At 35.1% G+C, this 14899-nt stretch overlaps 1 protein-coding gene across 3 annotated transcripts in view; it reads right to left on the bottom strand.

Moving 5' to 3' along the window:
- Positions 1-4340: 4340 nt before the first annotated feature.
- The window catches only part of LOC141297905 (KAT8 regulatory NSL complex subunit 1-like), a 43971-nt gene continuing 33412 nt past the window's right edge, over positions 4341-14899 (bottom strand). For 2 of the 3 annotated variants that reach the window (XM_073828373.1, XM_073828375.1), the window contains exons 7-14: positions 14372-14557; positions 14121-14288; positions 11058-11182; positions 10279-10397; positions 7849-7906; positions 7638-7750; positions 7299-7557; positions 4341-5610 (exon numbers count right to left, since the gene is read on the bottom strand). In XM_073828373.1, coding sequence (XP_073684474.1) covers positions 5455-5610; positions 7299-7557; positions 7638-7750; positions 7849-7906; positions 10279-10397; positions 11058-11182; positions 14121-14288; positions 14372-14557 — 1184 coding nt within the window. In that variant the 3' untranslated portion in view covers positions 4341-5454. The remainder of the gene's footprint in view (positions 5611-7298; positions 7558-7637; positions 7751-7848; positions 7907-10278; positions 10398-11057; positions 11183-14120; positions 14289-14371; positions 14558-14899) is intronic. The other variant, XM_073828374.1, reaches the window with a different exon arrangement.

Here is a 14899-nt window from a genome sequence, read left to right as displayed (position 1 = left end):
GCATTTTATTTCTTGCAATTGTGTTTATATCACTGAATTGTGAGAAAAAAGAAGTCAGAATTATGCGTTTATATCTCGCAATTCTGACTTTTATATCGCAATCCTGGTAAAAAAAAAAAAAAAAAAAAAAAGTCAGAATTGTGAGTTCATATCTCGCAATTCTGAGAAAAAAAGTTAAAATTGCATAAAAAAATAGAATTATGATATATAAATAAATCTGGATTGTTTTATTTCTTGTAATTGTGAATTTATATCACTGAATTCTGAGGAAAAGAAGTCAGAATTGTGCGTTTATATATCGCAATTCTGACTTTTATATCATAATTCTGGTAAAAAAAAAAAAAAAAGTCAGAATTGTTAGTTTATATGTCACAATTCTGACTTTATAAAATGGTGAGATATTAACTCAGAATTCTGAGATATAAACTTGCAATTCTGAGAAAATGATATTTTTCCCCTCAAAATTGGACTATAACTTTATAACATAATTATAATATAATTGCAAGTTTATATCTCACAATTCTGAAAAAAAAAAGTCTAAATTGTATGCAATTGTGAGTTTATATCACTGAATTCTGAGGGAAAAAAGTCATAATTGTGCATTTATATCTAGCAATTCTGACTTTTATATCGTAATTCTGGTAAAAAAAAAAAAAAATCTGAATTGTGTTTGTAAATAAATTGCAATTGCGAGTTTATATCACAAATCTGAGAAAAAAGTCAGAACTGTCAGTTTATGTTGCAATTCTGACTTTATAACTCTCAACTGCGAGTTTATATATATAATCCTTATAGCTTATATAGCCTCAAGTTCCAAAACTGTAGGAGTTTCTTTCTTCTGCTTAATATAAAAAGATATTTTGATCAAACAGTTGACGGAAGTCATTTACTTAAATATTATGAGGGAAAATACAATAGTAATCAATGGCTATGGTTTGGTTTCCAACATTCTTCAAAATGTCTTCTTTTGTGTTCAGCTATAAAGAAACTCATACAGTTTTGCAACAACTTGAGGGTGAAGGTAACATGAAAAGATTTCTTAATAGTCAACATGAAATCAAAACTGACCCAGTTTACTTTCTTAAAACACATTTTTGATCTCACAGTGTTCATCATTTGACATTCAAAAATGTAGGCCAAAAGGAGCTAGGGAGTACATGTGCATACAAAATATATATATAAATCTCTCCTTTTCAGTGTACACATTTATAGATAAAAGTGTTTTTCCCCCAACTCATTATTATAGTATAAAGTATTTAAAATAAGTAAACATAAATCTAAATAAATTGTATTCAATTTATGTATTGATTTATTTATTTTTGTTCCACCTAAGATTCACCATTTTTTGGCCCAAATAAACAAAGAAAAAAGCTGACATCTTAAAAGCTTGTCAATGAGTTATTGATATAGCAATTAAAGGACTATTTAACATACATATTAGGCTACAACAACAGCAACAATAAAAACCTTACCGTTGGAAAACATCACGATGACCTTGGCTTGTCCCAGTCAGAAAGTCTCGAACAGTTTGCAGTGAGTTTGCAGTGTTTCAGGAGGTAAGTAGCCTAGTAAAGCCGTTTACACCAATAAGGATAACTACAAAGATAATTATGATAATTATATTAGCGTCCACACCAACGCAAGATATCCTTGCTTATTTTATTAGCGCGTTGCCGTCTTGTCCTCTGCCGCGTTAAATGTTTTGAACGCTTTAAAGTCAGATGGATTCTGATTGGCTGTCAAGGATTTATCGTTCATGAACATTTTGAAAGTGATTCCAAGGATTTTGTTCCTCTGTGTCGTTATCATTGTAACTGTGATGTAGACTTCCCTGTTCTCATAGAAATAGAACAACAATTCAATTTTTTATCCACCTTATTTTTTAAGAGTGGCTGCGGCCATTTGTAAATTGTATGGGCTCTGACTTCCGGTCTCATCCGCGTCTTATTTTTACCTGTACAAAACAGCTTGTTTTGCTGCTTAATATTGTAGATTGGTGTGTCTTATCATATTATTTTAATTTATTATCTTAATGAACACACTGGTTTGTAGTGCAAGCAGTTTTACTGTTAACCTCACATTGTTATTTTTCTCGTTATTTCCCTATACAGCGGCTAATGAGCCAGAAGTCTTGCCATTATGCTTACTTTCACGTTAAAGAATAAGCCAGATAGTTATAGTTGACTGTATTACTATACTGTATAAAGATTTGCAATCATTTAGGTAAGGCTCCATACTCTTATTTGAGAGTAACCTCTTCTATTAAATTGATAAATATTGAATTAATTACAGCACTACGAAATTGTGCTATAAGTTTGATTGCAGCTGCATACAATCATTACTGTTAATAGTGTTTGTCTGTTAGATTACATCATTTACTGATTTTACCATGCAGCCATATGTACATCAACTTGACATAGTCACCACTAGTAAGCTACTACATACAAAAAAATAGAATATCGAGGGAAAGTCCATTTATTTCAATAATTTGTTTCAAATAGTGAAACTTGTATGTTATATTAGTTCACTACACACAAAGTGAAATCCTTTAAGCCTTTATTTATTTTAATTTTGATGATTATGGATTAAAGACAAAAAAAAAAACAAATCCAGTATTTCACAAAATAAGAATATTTCATGTGACCAATAAAAATAGGATCTTAAACACATGTTGGCCTTCTGAAAAGTGTTAATGTACTGTATTATGTCCTCAGTACTTTGTTGAGCCTCCTTTTGCACTAATTCCAGCATCAAGGTGGCGATCAGCCTTTGACACAGTTGAGGTGTTATGGAGCCCAAGTCGCTTTGATATTGGCCTTCAGCTCGTCTGCATTTCCCTCATCTTCCTTTTGACAATACCCCATAGATTTTCAATGGGGTTTAAGTCAGGCGAGTTTGCCGCCCGATCATGGCTATTAAACCAGGTACTGGTAGTTTAAACCAGGTACTGGTAGTTTTGGCTTTGTGGGCAGGTGCCAAATCCTGCTGGAAAATAAAATCATCATCTCCAAAAAGCTTGTCGGCAGCAGGAAGCATGAAGTGCTCTAAAATTTCCTGTTAGACAGCTGCGTTGACTGTGGACTTGATAAAAGACAATGGACCCACACCAGCAGATGACATCCAAACCATCACTGACTGTGGAAACGTCACACTGGACTTTAAGCAGCTTGACCTTTGTGCCTCTCCGGTCTTCCTCCTTGGGACCTTGATTTCCAAATGAAATGCAAATTTAGCTTTCATCTGAAAACAGGACTTGGGACCACTGGGCAACAGACCAGTACTTTTTCTCCTTAGCCCAGCACAGACGCTTCTGACGTTGTTTTTGGTTCAGGAGTGGTTTGACGCATGGAATTCTCCAGCTGTATCCGCTGTCACGCAGACAGTTCTTTGGTGGTTCTTGATGCACTGACAGCAGCCTCAGTCCACTTATGAAGCTCTCCCAGATTTCTGAAGCGCCCTTGCTTGACAATTCTCTCAAGGCTACGGTCATCCCTGTCACTTGTGCAGCTTTTCTGGCCACATTTGTCCCTTCCTCTTAACACTCTGTTAATATACTTCGATACTGCGCTCTGTGAGCATCCAGCTTCTTTTGCAATTGCCTTTTGAGACTTTTCCTCCTTATGGAGGGTGTCAATGATGGTCTTCTGCACAACCGTCAAGTCAGCAGTCTTCCCCATGATTCTGAAGCCTACTAAGCCAGACTGAGACAATTGCTGAGCAAACCTTTGCAGGTGTTTTGCGTTAACTAGCTGACTAGATTGGGACACAGGAAGCCTACAGTGTTGAACTTTCATGATATTCTAATTTTGTGAAATACTGGATTTTTTTTTAATCTTTAATCCATAATCATTAAAATTGAAACACATAATGGCTTGAAATACTTCACTTTGTGTGTAGTGAACTAATATAACATACAAGTTTCACTTTTTGAAACAAATTATTGAAATGAATGGACTTTCCCTCGATATTCCAATTTTTTGGCACATACCTGTATATTGTACAAAACCTAAATTTTCTGTGCAGCTGAAAAGCGCTATACAAATAAACTTCAATTGAATTGAATCTAATGAACTCCTGATGGACAAAACCAAATTCCAAAATCCTGGTATTTTCTTAATGGCCGAATATGCGATTTCTCTCACGTCTGCACCAGGCGCGTCAAAGCAACTGTTGAAAATCCATTTCCTCTTTTGTCAGAAGTAGCACAAGTGCGTAAAAAGGCATCAGTCTGTAGCAGTGTCAGAAACATCACATTACAGAACTAATGTAGTTTGTTGTTTCATGGTAAATGTGTCATGTTGACAGCGTTACACTAACAGTGATGAGACGTACAATCTGAATGGAGTTTGATTTGTTTTAATGGTACTATTTACAAAAGGGTGTTTTTCTTTTTCTTTTTTTTTTCTGCAAATGATTTAACATCTGAAACAGTCTGAATTACAATGAAACCTGTCTCAAACAGCTATGAAGAGAAAGACACAAAGAAATAAAAAAAAGACAGTGATTGTATGAAAAAGAAAAAAGGACAGGGCCACAACAATAATGTCGAGTTGCATAGCAAGTAGATTCTCAAAGGGGTGACAGTGCGGAATAAGAACACTAATATGGGGTCACACCGACAAAGCGAAGGAAAAACAGACGCCTTGTTAACACAAGTTTCCATACAACTGCATAACCTGAGAAGGGCAGGTCTGTGTGAAACATCTGGCTCCTTGAAGAAGGAATACAATGTACAATCTCAACAGATGAGGTCGAAAGAGCCTGGAACACGTAAGGGCCGAAGTGGGAGAGCTAAACTAATGTGCACTAAAGGCTTCGTTTTGCAATTTCTCCGATAACATTGATACATGATACCATGGACATTAGCATTTGCTGGTGGGAAATTATTAAAAAGAAAGAGAGAAAAGTGAGGGTCGAGGAAGAGAGCAAGATATTGACGCTCTGTGAAGTGCTTTATAACTGAGGAGAAGATCTCTGCTTGGTACATGACCGTCAACCGAGAATGCAGACAAGTACTTTTGCCAGGTTTGGGTTTGTCACTTCACAACACAAGCATACATATATAAGTCAGCAGAGAGGCACCCTTTGGTCAAGCCCTCTTAAGTCTGCTACACAGTGCACTACATAGTGTTCACCTGACAGGTTAGAATACCACACTAAGTCCCAATGATATATTTAGCTGACTATGAAAACATTTATGGAAACAACTTTCATACATCTCGTTTACATTTTTTCTTCTGAGAAAAGAGGTTTAGAAGACAGGTTTAGCTTTCTATGTTCGGTAATATTCACTAAAAACTGTGAAAATAATTGGCTGATGTTTGAATATCAAACAACAGAAGTCCCGACAGATTTTTTTTTTTGTTTTGTTTTGATTAGTATGAGTTTTTTCTCAATTAATGCCATAGGAGGTGTGGTTTTGAGGGTCGTTCCCGTTAGTCAATCAGTTCGACGTCACGGCGAGGAAACGTCGCTCTCCGACTCGGCCCTGCATTGGCCGTCGGCTTCGAGGCCTGAAGGAAAGCTCAGTTGACTGCTGTCGGTCTCAGGCTCCACTATCGGGTCCTCGGGTAAAGGAAAACTCCTGGGTTCCCAGGGCTGGACCGTCTGCTAAGAAAACATACCGAGTGTTAAGAATAGCATTTTGTAGTAAAGAAATCAAATGGTGTTTCTGTCCGTTTTCCTATTTGTTTTCTCCAGAGGCTTTAAAAAACCGCTAGTTTGGAACCCAAACTAAGAACAACAAAAAGTTAGAATTTTATAATTTAACATATAAATATGATAATATAAAATATAAAAATACTGTTGAACAGTATTAGAAATGTATACACTTAAGTCAAGGTCAAGACATTTACATTGTTATATTAACATTAAAATTCAAATAATTGCTGCTCTTTTGAATTTCCAGAATTCTGAAGATTAAGCAGTGCAAACTGTCTTCAATATTAATAATAACCTTATTAATACTTTAGAATTCAATAATAATTCAATAATTCAGCAGCAAATCAGTATATTAGAATGATTTCTGAAGGATCATGTTACACTGAAGACTGGAGTATGATGCTGAAAACTTTTTAAAATAATAAAATAAAAAAACAGTTATTTTAAATTGTAATATTATATACACTGCTGTTCAAAAGTCTGGGATCAGTAAGATTTTTAATTAAGTCTCTTATGCTCTATTCCATTTATTGGATCAAAAATACAGAAAAACTTTAAAATAACCGTTTTCTATTTTATCATACTTTAAAACAGAATTTATTCCTTTGATGCGAAGCTGAATTTTCAGCATTACTCCAGTCTTCAGTGTCACATGATCCTTCAGAAATACTAAAGTTCAAATTCAAAATACTAATTTATCATCAGTGTTGTGCTGCTTAACATTTTTCTGGAATCTGTGATACTTTTTCAGCATTCTTTGAAAAATAAAAAATTTAAAAGAACAGCAATTATTAAAAAAAATAAATAAATCACTTTCACTTTTTATCAATTTAACACATCCTTGCTGAATACAACTATTAATTTCTTTCAAAGAAAGAAACATTAAAAAAAGACTGACCCCAAACTTTAAACTGTCATTTCTAGTTTAAATAAATGCTGTCCTTTTTAACATTTTATTCATTAAAGAATCCTGAAAAAATGTCAAAGGTTCCAAACATTGATAATAAATCAGCATATTAGAATAATTTCTGAATGATCATGTGACACTGAAGATTCAGCTTTGCATCACAGGTGTAAATGACCTTTTAAAGTATATTAAAATAGAAAACCACTATTACTATTACTCTTTTTTATCAAATAAACACAGCCTTGATGAGCAGAAAACTTCTTAAAAACAAAATTGATCCTGAAATACTGATCCCAAACTTTTGAACAGCAGTGTATATATTTTTTTTTAGTTTTCACTATATTTTTAAAGAGACTTTTTGTAAAAACCAAACCATTGACTAAACCATAGTTTTTCATCAAAATGTAGTTACATATAAAAAAAGTTGCAAAATAGTGCAAAATCAAATCGTTTACACCATTCCTGTAAGACCAACCAAAGTATTTTAAATTATTTTAATATTTTTTTCCCTTTATATTAAGCTGTGCATTTATTATACCACTATTAAAGGTAAAAATGTTCAGTTAAACGGATTAAGGTGCGACAGTGCTATTCCCAAAATACCAGAGCTAACAATAGAATCATTTGCATTCATTTTCAATTGCTCTTTAGGAAAGCAAAACATTTCTTCTATGGAGAAAATGAATAGGATGATGATCGTGAAAATGTCGTGACAATGCATGTATGTTACCGTCTCCTCAAAGGTGCAGTCTGACGTGGAGCCGCACGTGTCTTCGCTGTACAGCAGTCTGTGTGTGTCTCTGGTGTGAGGTGTGTGTGCGTCGCGGGAGCAGGGCGTGTCGGGGCTGGGTGGGCTCAGGGGAGACGGCACCGGCCCGTAGTCCTGCAGAACGTGGAAGTGACTTGCGTCTGGGGATGAGGGCTGAGGCGTCGAAGGGTTCGTTCCCACTAGTGATGGTGTTGTTCGCCCATCCAGGGATTTATAGGACCTGAGAAAAGACATGGTTAAGTATAAACTCACAAAACCAGAAAAATGTTGTCTGGTATAGATGTAGGGCAGGGCAGGTACCTGCTGCCTCTCCTCTTGGCGGGTGCGAGAGCCGTCCATCGCCAGCGAGATCGCTCCTGATCCTCTAATGGCTGGTGGAGTTTCGTGAACGTAGCATCTGAAAGGTCCTCCACCTACACAAATAAATCATTAGGTCACATCATTAATAAGGATCAAGAACAGGTTGAATTTGAATGAAATGAGTGGAGGAAGAAATAGACGGCCGTTATACCGGAATGTTGTTTTCTTCCTCTGCCAGCGGTTTGGCTAAAATGTCCACTTCCCTCCATCTGAACAACAGAGAAATAAGTGTAAGTAGAGAAAATATATTTGAAATGGAACTGTTTATTAAACCTTTAGACAAAATCTACACAAATAAGTTTGCATGCATGTTTTTGATACATTTGATACATCAGGATTTTATGGGCTCATACTCAAGAAGGAAAAACAGCTTTTTTATTTAGAGGCCCAAACTGATAAAAAAAAAATATGCAACTGGGCCATTTACTAATATTTATATGGCCAAAAATAAAATTCTGATAGCTTATAATGTAAATCAATGAGATCTTTACAAGTATAACTATGGAAGTCCGTTTCCGCCAATAAAACGATGAATAAAATCTATTTTAAAAGAAGGTTATTGTGACTTTTCATCTCAGACTCAGATCGGAACAAATTTTGTTCTTAGAATTTGGTAATATAAACTCACAATTGCAAGAAACAAGGTCAGAATTAGAGGATAAAAAAAAGTTTGTATCTCGCAATTCTGACTTTCTCATAATTGCGAGTTTATATCTCACAGTTCTGACTTCTTCCCGCAACTCTGACTTTTTTCCTCAGAATTGTGATATAAACTCAATTCTAAAAAATAAAAAGTCACAATTGTGAGATATAACCAAAAAAAGTTAGATTTGCGAGTTTCTCACAATTCTGAGAAAAAAAAGTTTATATCAAGCAATTCTGAATTTATTTCTCAGAATTCCAAGTTTATATCTCACAATTCTGACTTTATAACTCACAATTATAACTCACAACATAGAATTCTGAGGAAAAAGTCAGAATTGCCCATTTATTACTCAGAATTGTGAGTTTATGTCTTAAAATTCTGACCTTATAATGCTGCCTTCATGTGATATGGGAAAGATGATGCTTTCCACTTGTGAAGTGGAAATTACCAGTGTGTCGTGTTCAGGTGCTTTTGTTGTCGTAGTGAAGAGAAACATGGCGGACTCGGAATTTGTCCTCACATGCTATTTGGGTAAAAGTTTTAAAACGGTTATAAACTCCCTAATGCATCTGCTACAGGAAGAAGAGGATGCATCAAAACGCAAACGATAAATGATATGCTGTATATCTTATTGATCATGAATAGTATAGTTTTTTTTAAAGACAATACTAACTAATGGTTCTGTTTTAGCTAGCCTATATAAGTTTTTATATAAGTATATATATTTTATATAGCCTATATAAGTTTTTTTAACTTTTAACATCATGCAATGTTTACCATTCAGTATAGTTTCGTTGCTGTCCGCCATGTTGAAAGGTCAAAGTTTATCCCATCTCGGCAACTCGGGTCTCATAAAAAATTTCGAGCTTTCCAGTGGAAATTACAACGTGAGTGGGTGTTCATGTGCAATTTCGATGTCGGATTTTGGTATTTACCATAATTACGATAGCACATGAAGGCAGCATAACTCTCAATTGCAAGTTTATTTCATACAATTCTGAGGAAAAGTCAAATTAGCAAGTTTATTTAACAATTTTTACTTTATAACTCACAATTATGAGTTTATATCACAATTCTGAGAAATAAATCAGATTTCTGAGTTTATATTTTGCAATTCTGACTTTATAACTCACAATTGTGAGTTTATATCACAATTCTGAGAAGAAAAGTCAGATTTCCAAGTTTATATCTCACAATTTTGACTTCATAACTCGCAATCACACAATTCTGAAAAAAAAAAAAAAAAATTTCAGAACTGCATGGACGTAAACTGACTAAAAAAGTCATAATTACCTTACATTTATTTTTTAATTAAGTGGTGGAAACGGGCTTCCATATATAACAGACTACTAACATAAAATCACATAAATAACAGTTGCCACTCTATATCTCCCAATAATGTCATAAGATAATTTTAATGCTCATTTTTATGATCAAATCTCTGTAGTTTTTATCGTGGGGGGCAAAACATATGACACAATGACTGAGAGATGATACACAATCCTCAAAAGCCTGATGTATCATATTTCGTATTTACATTCTAACATGATTTTTCTTTTAAAAAAAAAAGAAAGAAAGAAATGAATGAATATTTAAGGAAACCCAAAGTCTTAATAAGTGTTTATCTTGAAATATTAGTAACGATATATAAGATATACTTCATAAAAATAATTTCACAGCAAAAAGACACCTGAAGCGGGATGTGTTTACAATTATATTAAAAGGTCTTTTACTTGCTAAAAAGTCTAGACTATCAGTAGGATGACAGAAGGAATGTAGAACATTGTATACAACAGGTTTTTCAGCAAGCTTTGCCTACGTTGATCATTTATAGGCCTTATAAATTTGTGTATCAAATAGGATACAGCCAGCTTTTATAGAGTTAAATAAATGAACGATGGACTAAGAGGCACTGGGAGTGACTTGGAAACACACCTGGGTGTGAGAATTTCCTTGTACTGAAGTTTCTCCACTCTGGTGGTTGCGGCCACTGACATTGGAATGACGATGTTGTTGATATCAAACGGACTCTCGCCTCTTCTTCTCCGAATGGGCTGTATAAAACAACAAAAATACAAGTTAAGAATGAAAAATGAACACAAGCTCTATTAAAAAAAACAAGCAAGAGCACCATATTCCGAGTCTGAATGTACAATGCTGACATTAGTTTAATTTTAAAGTTTATCAGGTTTTTAAAGGAAAACATTCCAGGATTTTTCTCCATAAAGTGGACTTTAATGGGGATCAACAGGTTTAATGTCCAAATTGCAGTTTCAATGCAGGTTCAAAGGGCTCTACCAGATCCCAGCCAAAGGCAATTTAGATCTTCAACTATATGAAAAAAAATCCTGGAATGTTTTCCTCAAAAATCTTAATTTCTTTTCGACTGCAGAAAGAAAGACATGAACATCTTGGATGACATGGGGGTGACTAAATTATCGGGGCATTTTTATTCTGGAAGTGAACTAATCCTTTAAGCCCTCTTTTTAAGACTTTAAATTTGATATAACTGAATTGAAGATTTAAAGACACTGTGCACTAAGATGTTTTGGCATATTTTTGCCAATATTAGACAGTATACTGGCAAGTGGACAGGAAGCAAAAGGGAACGCAAGCTGGGATTCAAACTCAAGTCACTCAAAGTTTAACTGCGCTGCCTCTCACAGTCCTTTTGTCTAAGACCAAATCTACTGTAAAGAAAATAATGAACATACCACACTGTTTCCCAGAGGAGTGCTGCTCTCAACGGGGAGGGAGAGCTGTCTGGTCAAGGGACTGGAGGAGTGAAGGCTGGACAGAGACGGACATGGACTGCCTGCATCCATCACCACTTTAGGTGCTATATGAGAAAAGAGAAAAAAAATGGACAAAATATAAGACACCCATATGTGCTTATTGAACATTTAATTTCAAAACTAAGGCTATTAACAGTGAACTGTTTGGTACAAGGGTCAAAACATTTCTATTAAGAGACGATATGTGACCCGGGACCACAAAACCAGTCATAAGGGTCAATTTTTCAAAATTGAGATTTATACATCATCTGAAAGCTGAATAAATAAGCTTTCCATTGATGTTTGTTAGGTTGGGACAATATTTGGCTGAGATACAGCTATTTGAAAATCTGGAATCTGAGAGTGCAAAAAAAAAAATCTTTATGGAACATGATCTTTACTTCATATCCTAGTGATTTTTAGCATAAAAGAAAAATTGATAATTTTGACCCTTACAATGTATTTTTGGCTATTGCTACAGATATACTCGACTTCTTTTGTGGTCCAGGGTCACATATTTGCTTCATGGAATTGATTTCCAGGACCATTTTTGATGCTTGTACGGGCATTTTTTATGAATACATTATTATACAAATCTACCTGTGTTGTATTTTATGGTTTTATGATCTACTTAATCTACACATTTTTGCCCCAAGCTCTTGTTCATTTCCAACCCTGGGTGCAGTGTTGTTTTCGTCAACGATGACGAAATCATTTTGTTGACGCCACTTTTTTTTCATGACGATAATGAGACGATGACGAGATAAAAATGGCTCGTTGATGACTAAAACATGACGAGACGTGTGTGAGTTTTCGTTGACGAGACGAGAATAGACGAAAATGTTAGTGGGTGGTCCGTCAGACGTTGAAAATGCACGACATTTCTGCTTATTGTGCATGCCAATTAAAACCAAAAAAGTATCTGCCGCTATGGCAAGCCGTTTTAGCATTAAATACTCTTTGCCATACTAGTATGGCAAGCCGTTTTAGCATTCTATCCTTGTTTGGTTACGCTCAACACGTCACATTGTTGTCACTCAGACAGACAGACGATTAAACATGGTGGCGGCAGTTTGCACACAGGGTGGTCGCAAATGGTGAGAGGACCTATGGGTGTAATTAAAATATATGTCTTTTATGTCTAAAACCATTCCTTCATTATTGTAATTATTGGTGAAAATAGTCGATCCGGAAGCTTACATTGTGTTGAACTATAGATCTGCTATTTTCACAACTTATAAGTGACACTACCAAACAGCAAAATACTTACTGACCTACATTAATTTGTTAAAAGATTTTTTCCCCTTTTTTGACAAAAACTAGACTAAAACCTTTTTGACTTTTCACCGACTAAAATTGGACTAAGAATATCACATTTAGAAGTGACTAAAATTTGACTAAAACTAACAAGCATTTTAGTCCAAAAGACTAAGACTAAGAATAAATCTAAGATGGTTGTCAAAAACAACACTGCCTGGGTGCTCCCCATTGTACTGAAATGAGATTTTAAGGCTGCATGTTTTATTATGCTGCTGTCAGTAATTAATCAAAAGCATTAACCCTTAAAGACCTAGAACATTTTTGGGGCACCTGAGGCACCTGTATATTTTTTTGTTTTTTCAGACCTATTCTAGCAGTCAGCATCAATTGTCATATATCATTATAAACATAAGAACTTGAACTTTATGTCTAGCTAATTTAAAATTACAAATTTCCTTTTGTTTTCTCTAAAAATTAGTGAATTTCCAGAATTTTAGGAAAAAACGCTACCAACAATTGGGTGTTTTTTACTGTGTACTCAAACAAAAACTCCTGAAGTTTAGATTTTTTTCTTTAAAAATTTGTATTTAGGTGTTTTACACTTCCAAATAAAATTTTGTCTATATATAACATTCCCCAAGCAAGTTATAGCCAATTATTACAATATTATTTAGGTGCTTTTCAGTGAAAAACAGGCCCATTTCGTTTATTGACAATATAGATCTGTCCAAAAACGTTTCAGGAGTAAAGTCATTGCAGAAACAGTGTTAAATAATAGCAAAACACAGTAAAAAATAATTTACTATTTCATAAATATATTCTTAATCCAAAAGATGAACAATAAACACAAATAGTGTAGAAAGTAGCACAAGAAAAAATGCACAAACTGTCTTGTGCAACAAAAAAATAAATAAACAATCCAAATTATTCACAAACTACACACAAAATGAGAGAGAAATATACAGAGTGCAACCGAAAAAATAGTACAAATAATCTTTAAAAACTATATAATAATTAGTTACATAATATAACAACCAAATAGATGGATCTGCTGGCTGTAGTCTGCGTCGGAATCTATTTTACCGGGACATCGCCTAGTGACCGAAAACCCACATTCCAGTGCTTTATCCGATATCTACTGTTGTTTCATCCTTGTTTTTGGTTTGTTTTATGTCAAAGGGCTCTGTCGTGAGTATTTCTGTACATTTTCAAAGAATGCTGTCATGCAAATGTGTTATTTTGCGTTTGTTTTCATGCACGCAAGACACACTTTGCTTTCACTTTGCGTCTGTTCAGATCTGCAAAGAAACATACTAATCGGTGGTTCAAAAGACCAAAACCTATGTTTATTGGTTGAATAGATGACAGTTTGAACCAATCGGGGCACAGGGGTGGGACTAAGCATCAACAATCGTTCCTGTTTGGCTCAGAGGACCAAAACGTGTTGATTTCATCTGACGAATCAGTGCTGAGGAAATGTGATGACGTAATCACGCTTACTACGGAGCCTCTGAATATCCAAATGAGACAAATGCGATATCACTGAAAAGAGCAGACTCTGTACTTTACGAGACTTTTTAAAGCATTCAAATTGGATTAGCGGTTCAAAAGTTATTAAACATTTAAGACCAATAGTTATTTTTAGCCGCCGGCGGCTGTCTCGGTCTTTGAGGGTTAATTAGAAAGGCCCATTTAAGACATATATAGACATATTCATGTATGTATGAAAATCAGTGCACTCACAGTCTGCTCTGTCCAGTGAATGCTCTCTGACCCTCTTCCTGCTGTGACTCCGGTCCAGCACACGATCCGGCTGACAGGGTGTGAGTGTGTCCATCTTTGGGACACATGAGATGTTGTCCATCTGCTGCCTATGCAGCCTCTCTGCCCTGCTCTTGTGACGGGCCAAGCCTGACAGAGAGAAAGAATACAAATTTATGACTCTGGTCACTGTCACAGTCAGTAGCTGTGAGCATCAGTGTGTGTGTACTTACGGACTGCAGCTGCATGCGAGTTTGACAATCTGAATTTGTGTTTGGAGAGGAAGGAGGAAGAGGATGATGGTGCGATGGAGAGTTTGTGTTTGAGAGAGGTCTTCTTGAGCGGTTTGATCCTGTCAAAAGGACGAGTCTGCCAATGAGACCTCAACACCTTCTGCAACTGTAAGTTGAGGGCCACATCTGAAAGACAACCCAGAGGAGGAAAAGAGAAAAAAAAGAGAGAGAATTGTTACTATCAATGAAATTTTGACAAATCTAGGATTGAAAGAACTATTTCATAAAACTTTAAATTGCTTCACCGGATGGTGAACTTCTAACAATGATGAGACTTTCTATCTGTTTCTGGTTTGGCTCTTTATACGATACCAGTCAAAAGTTTTTTTTAATGTTTTTAAAGAAGTCTCTTCTGCTCACCAAGCCTTTATTTATTTGATCCAAAGTGCAGCAAAAACAGTAAAATTTTGAAATGTTTTTACTATTTAAAACAACAGTTTTCAATTTGAATATATTTTAAAATGCAAT

The sequence above is a fragment of the Garra rufa genome, chromosome 22, assembly GCF_049309525.1.
Source record: "Garra rufa chromosome 22, GarRuf1.0, whole genome shotgun sequence".
Taxonomy (NCBI): Eukaryota; Metazoa; Chordata; class Actinopteri; order Cypriniformes; family Cyprinidae; genus Garra; species Garra rufa.
This window is presented reverse-complemented; position numbering and strand designations above follow the sequence as displayed.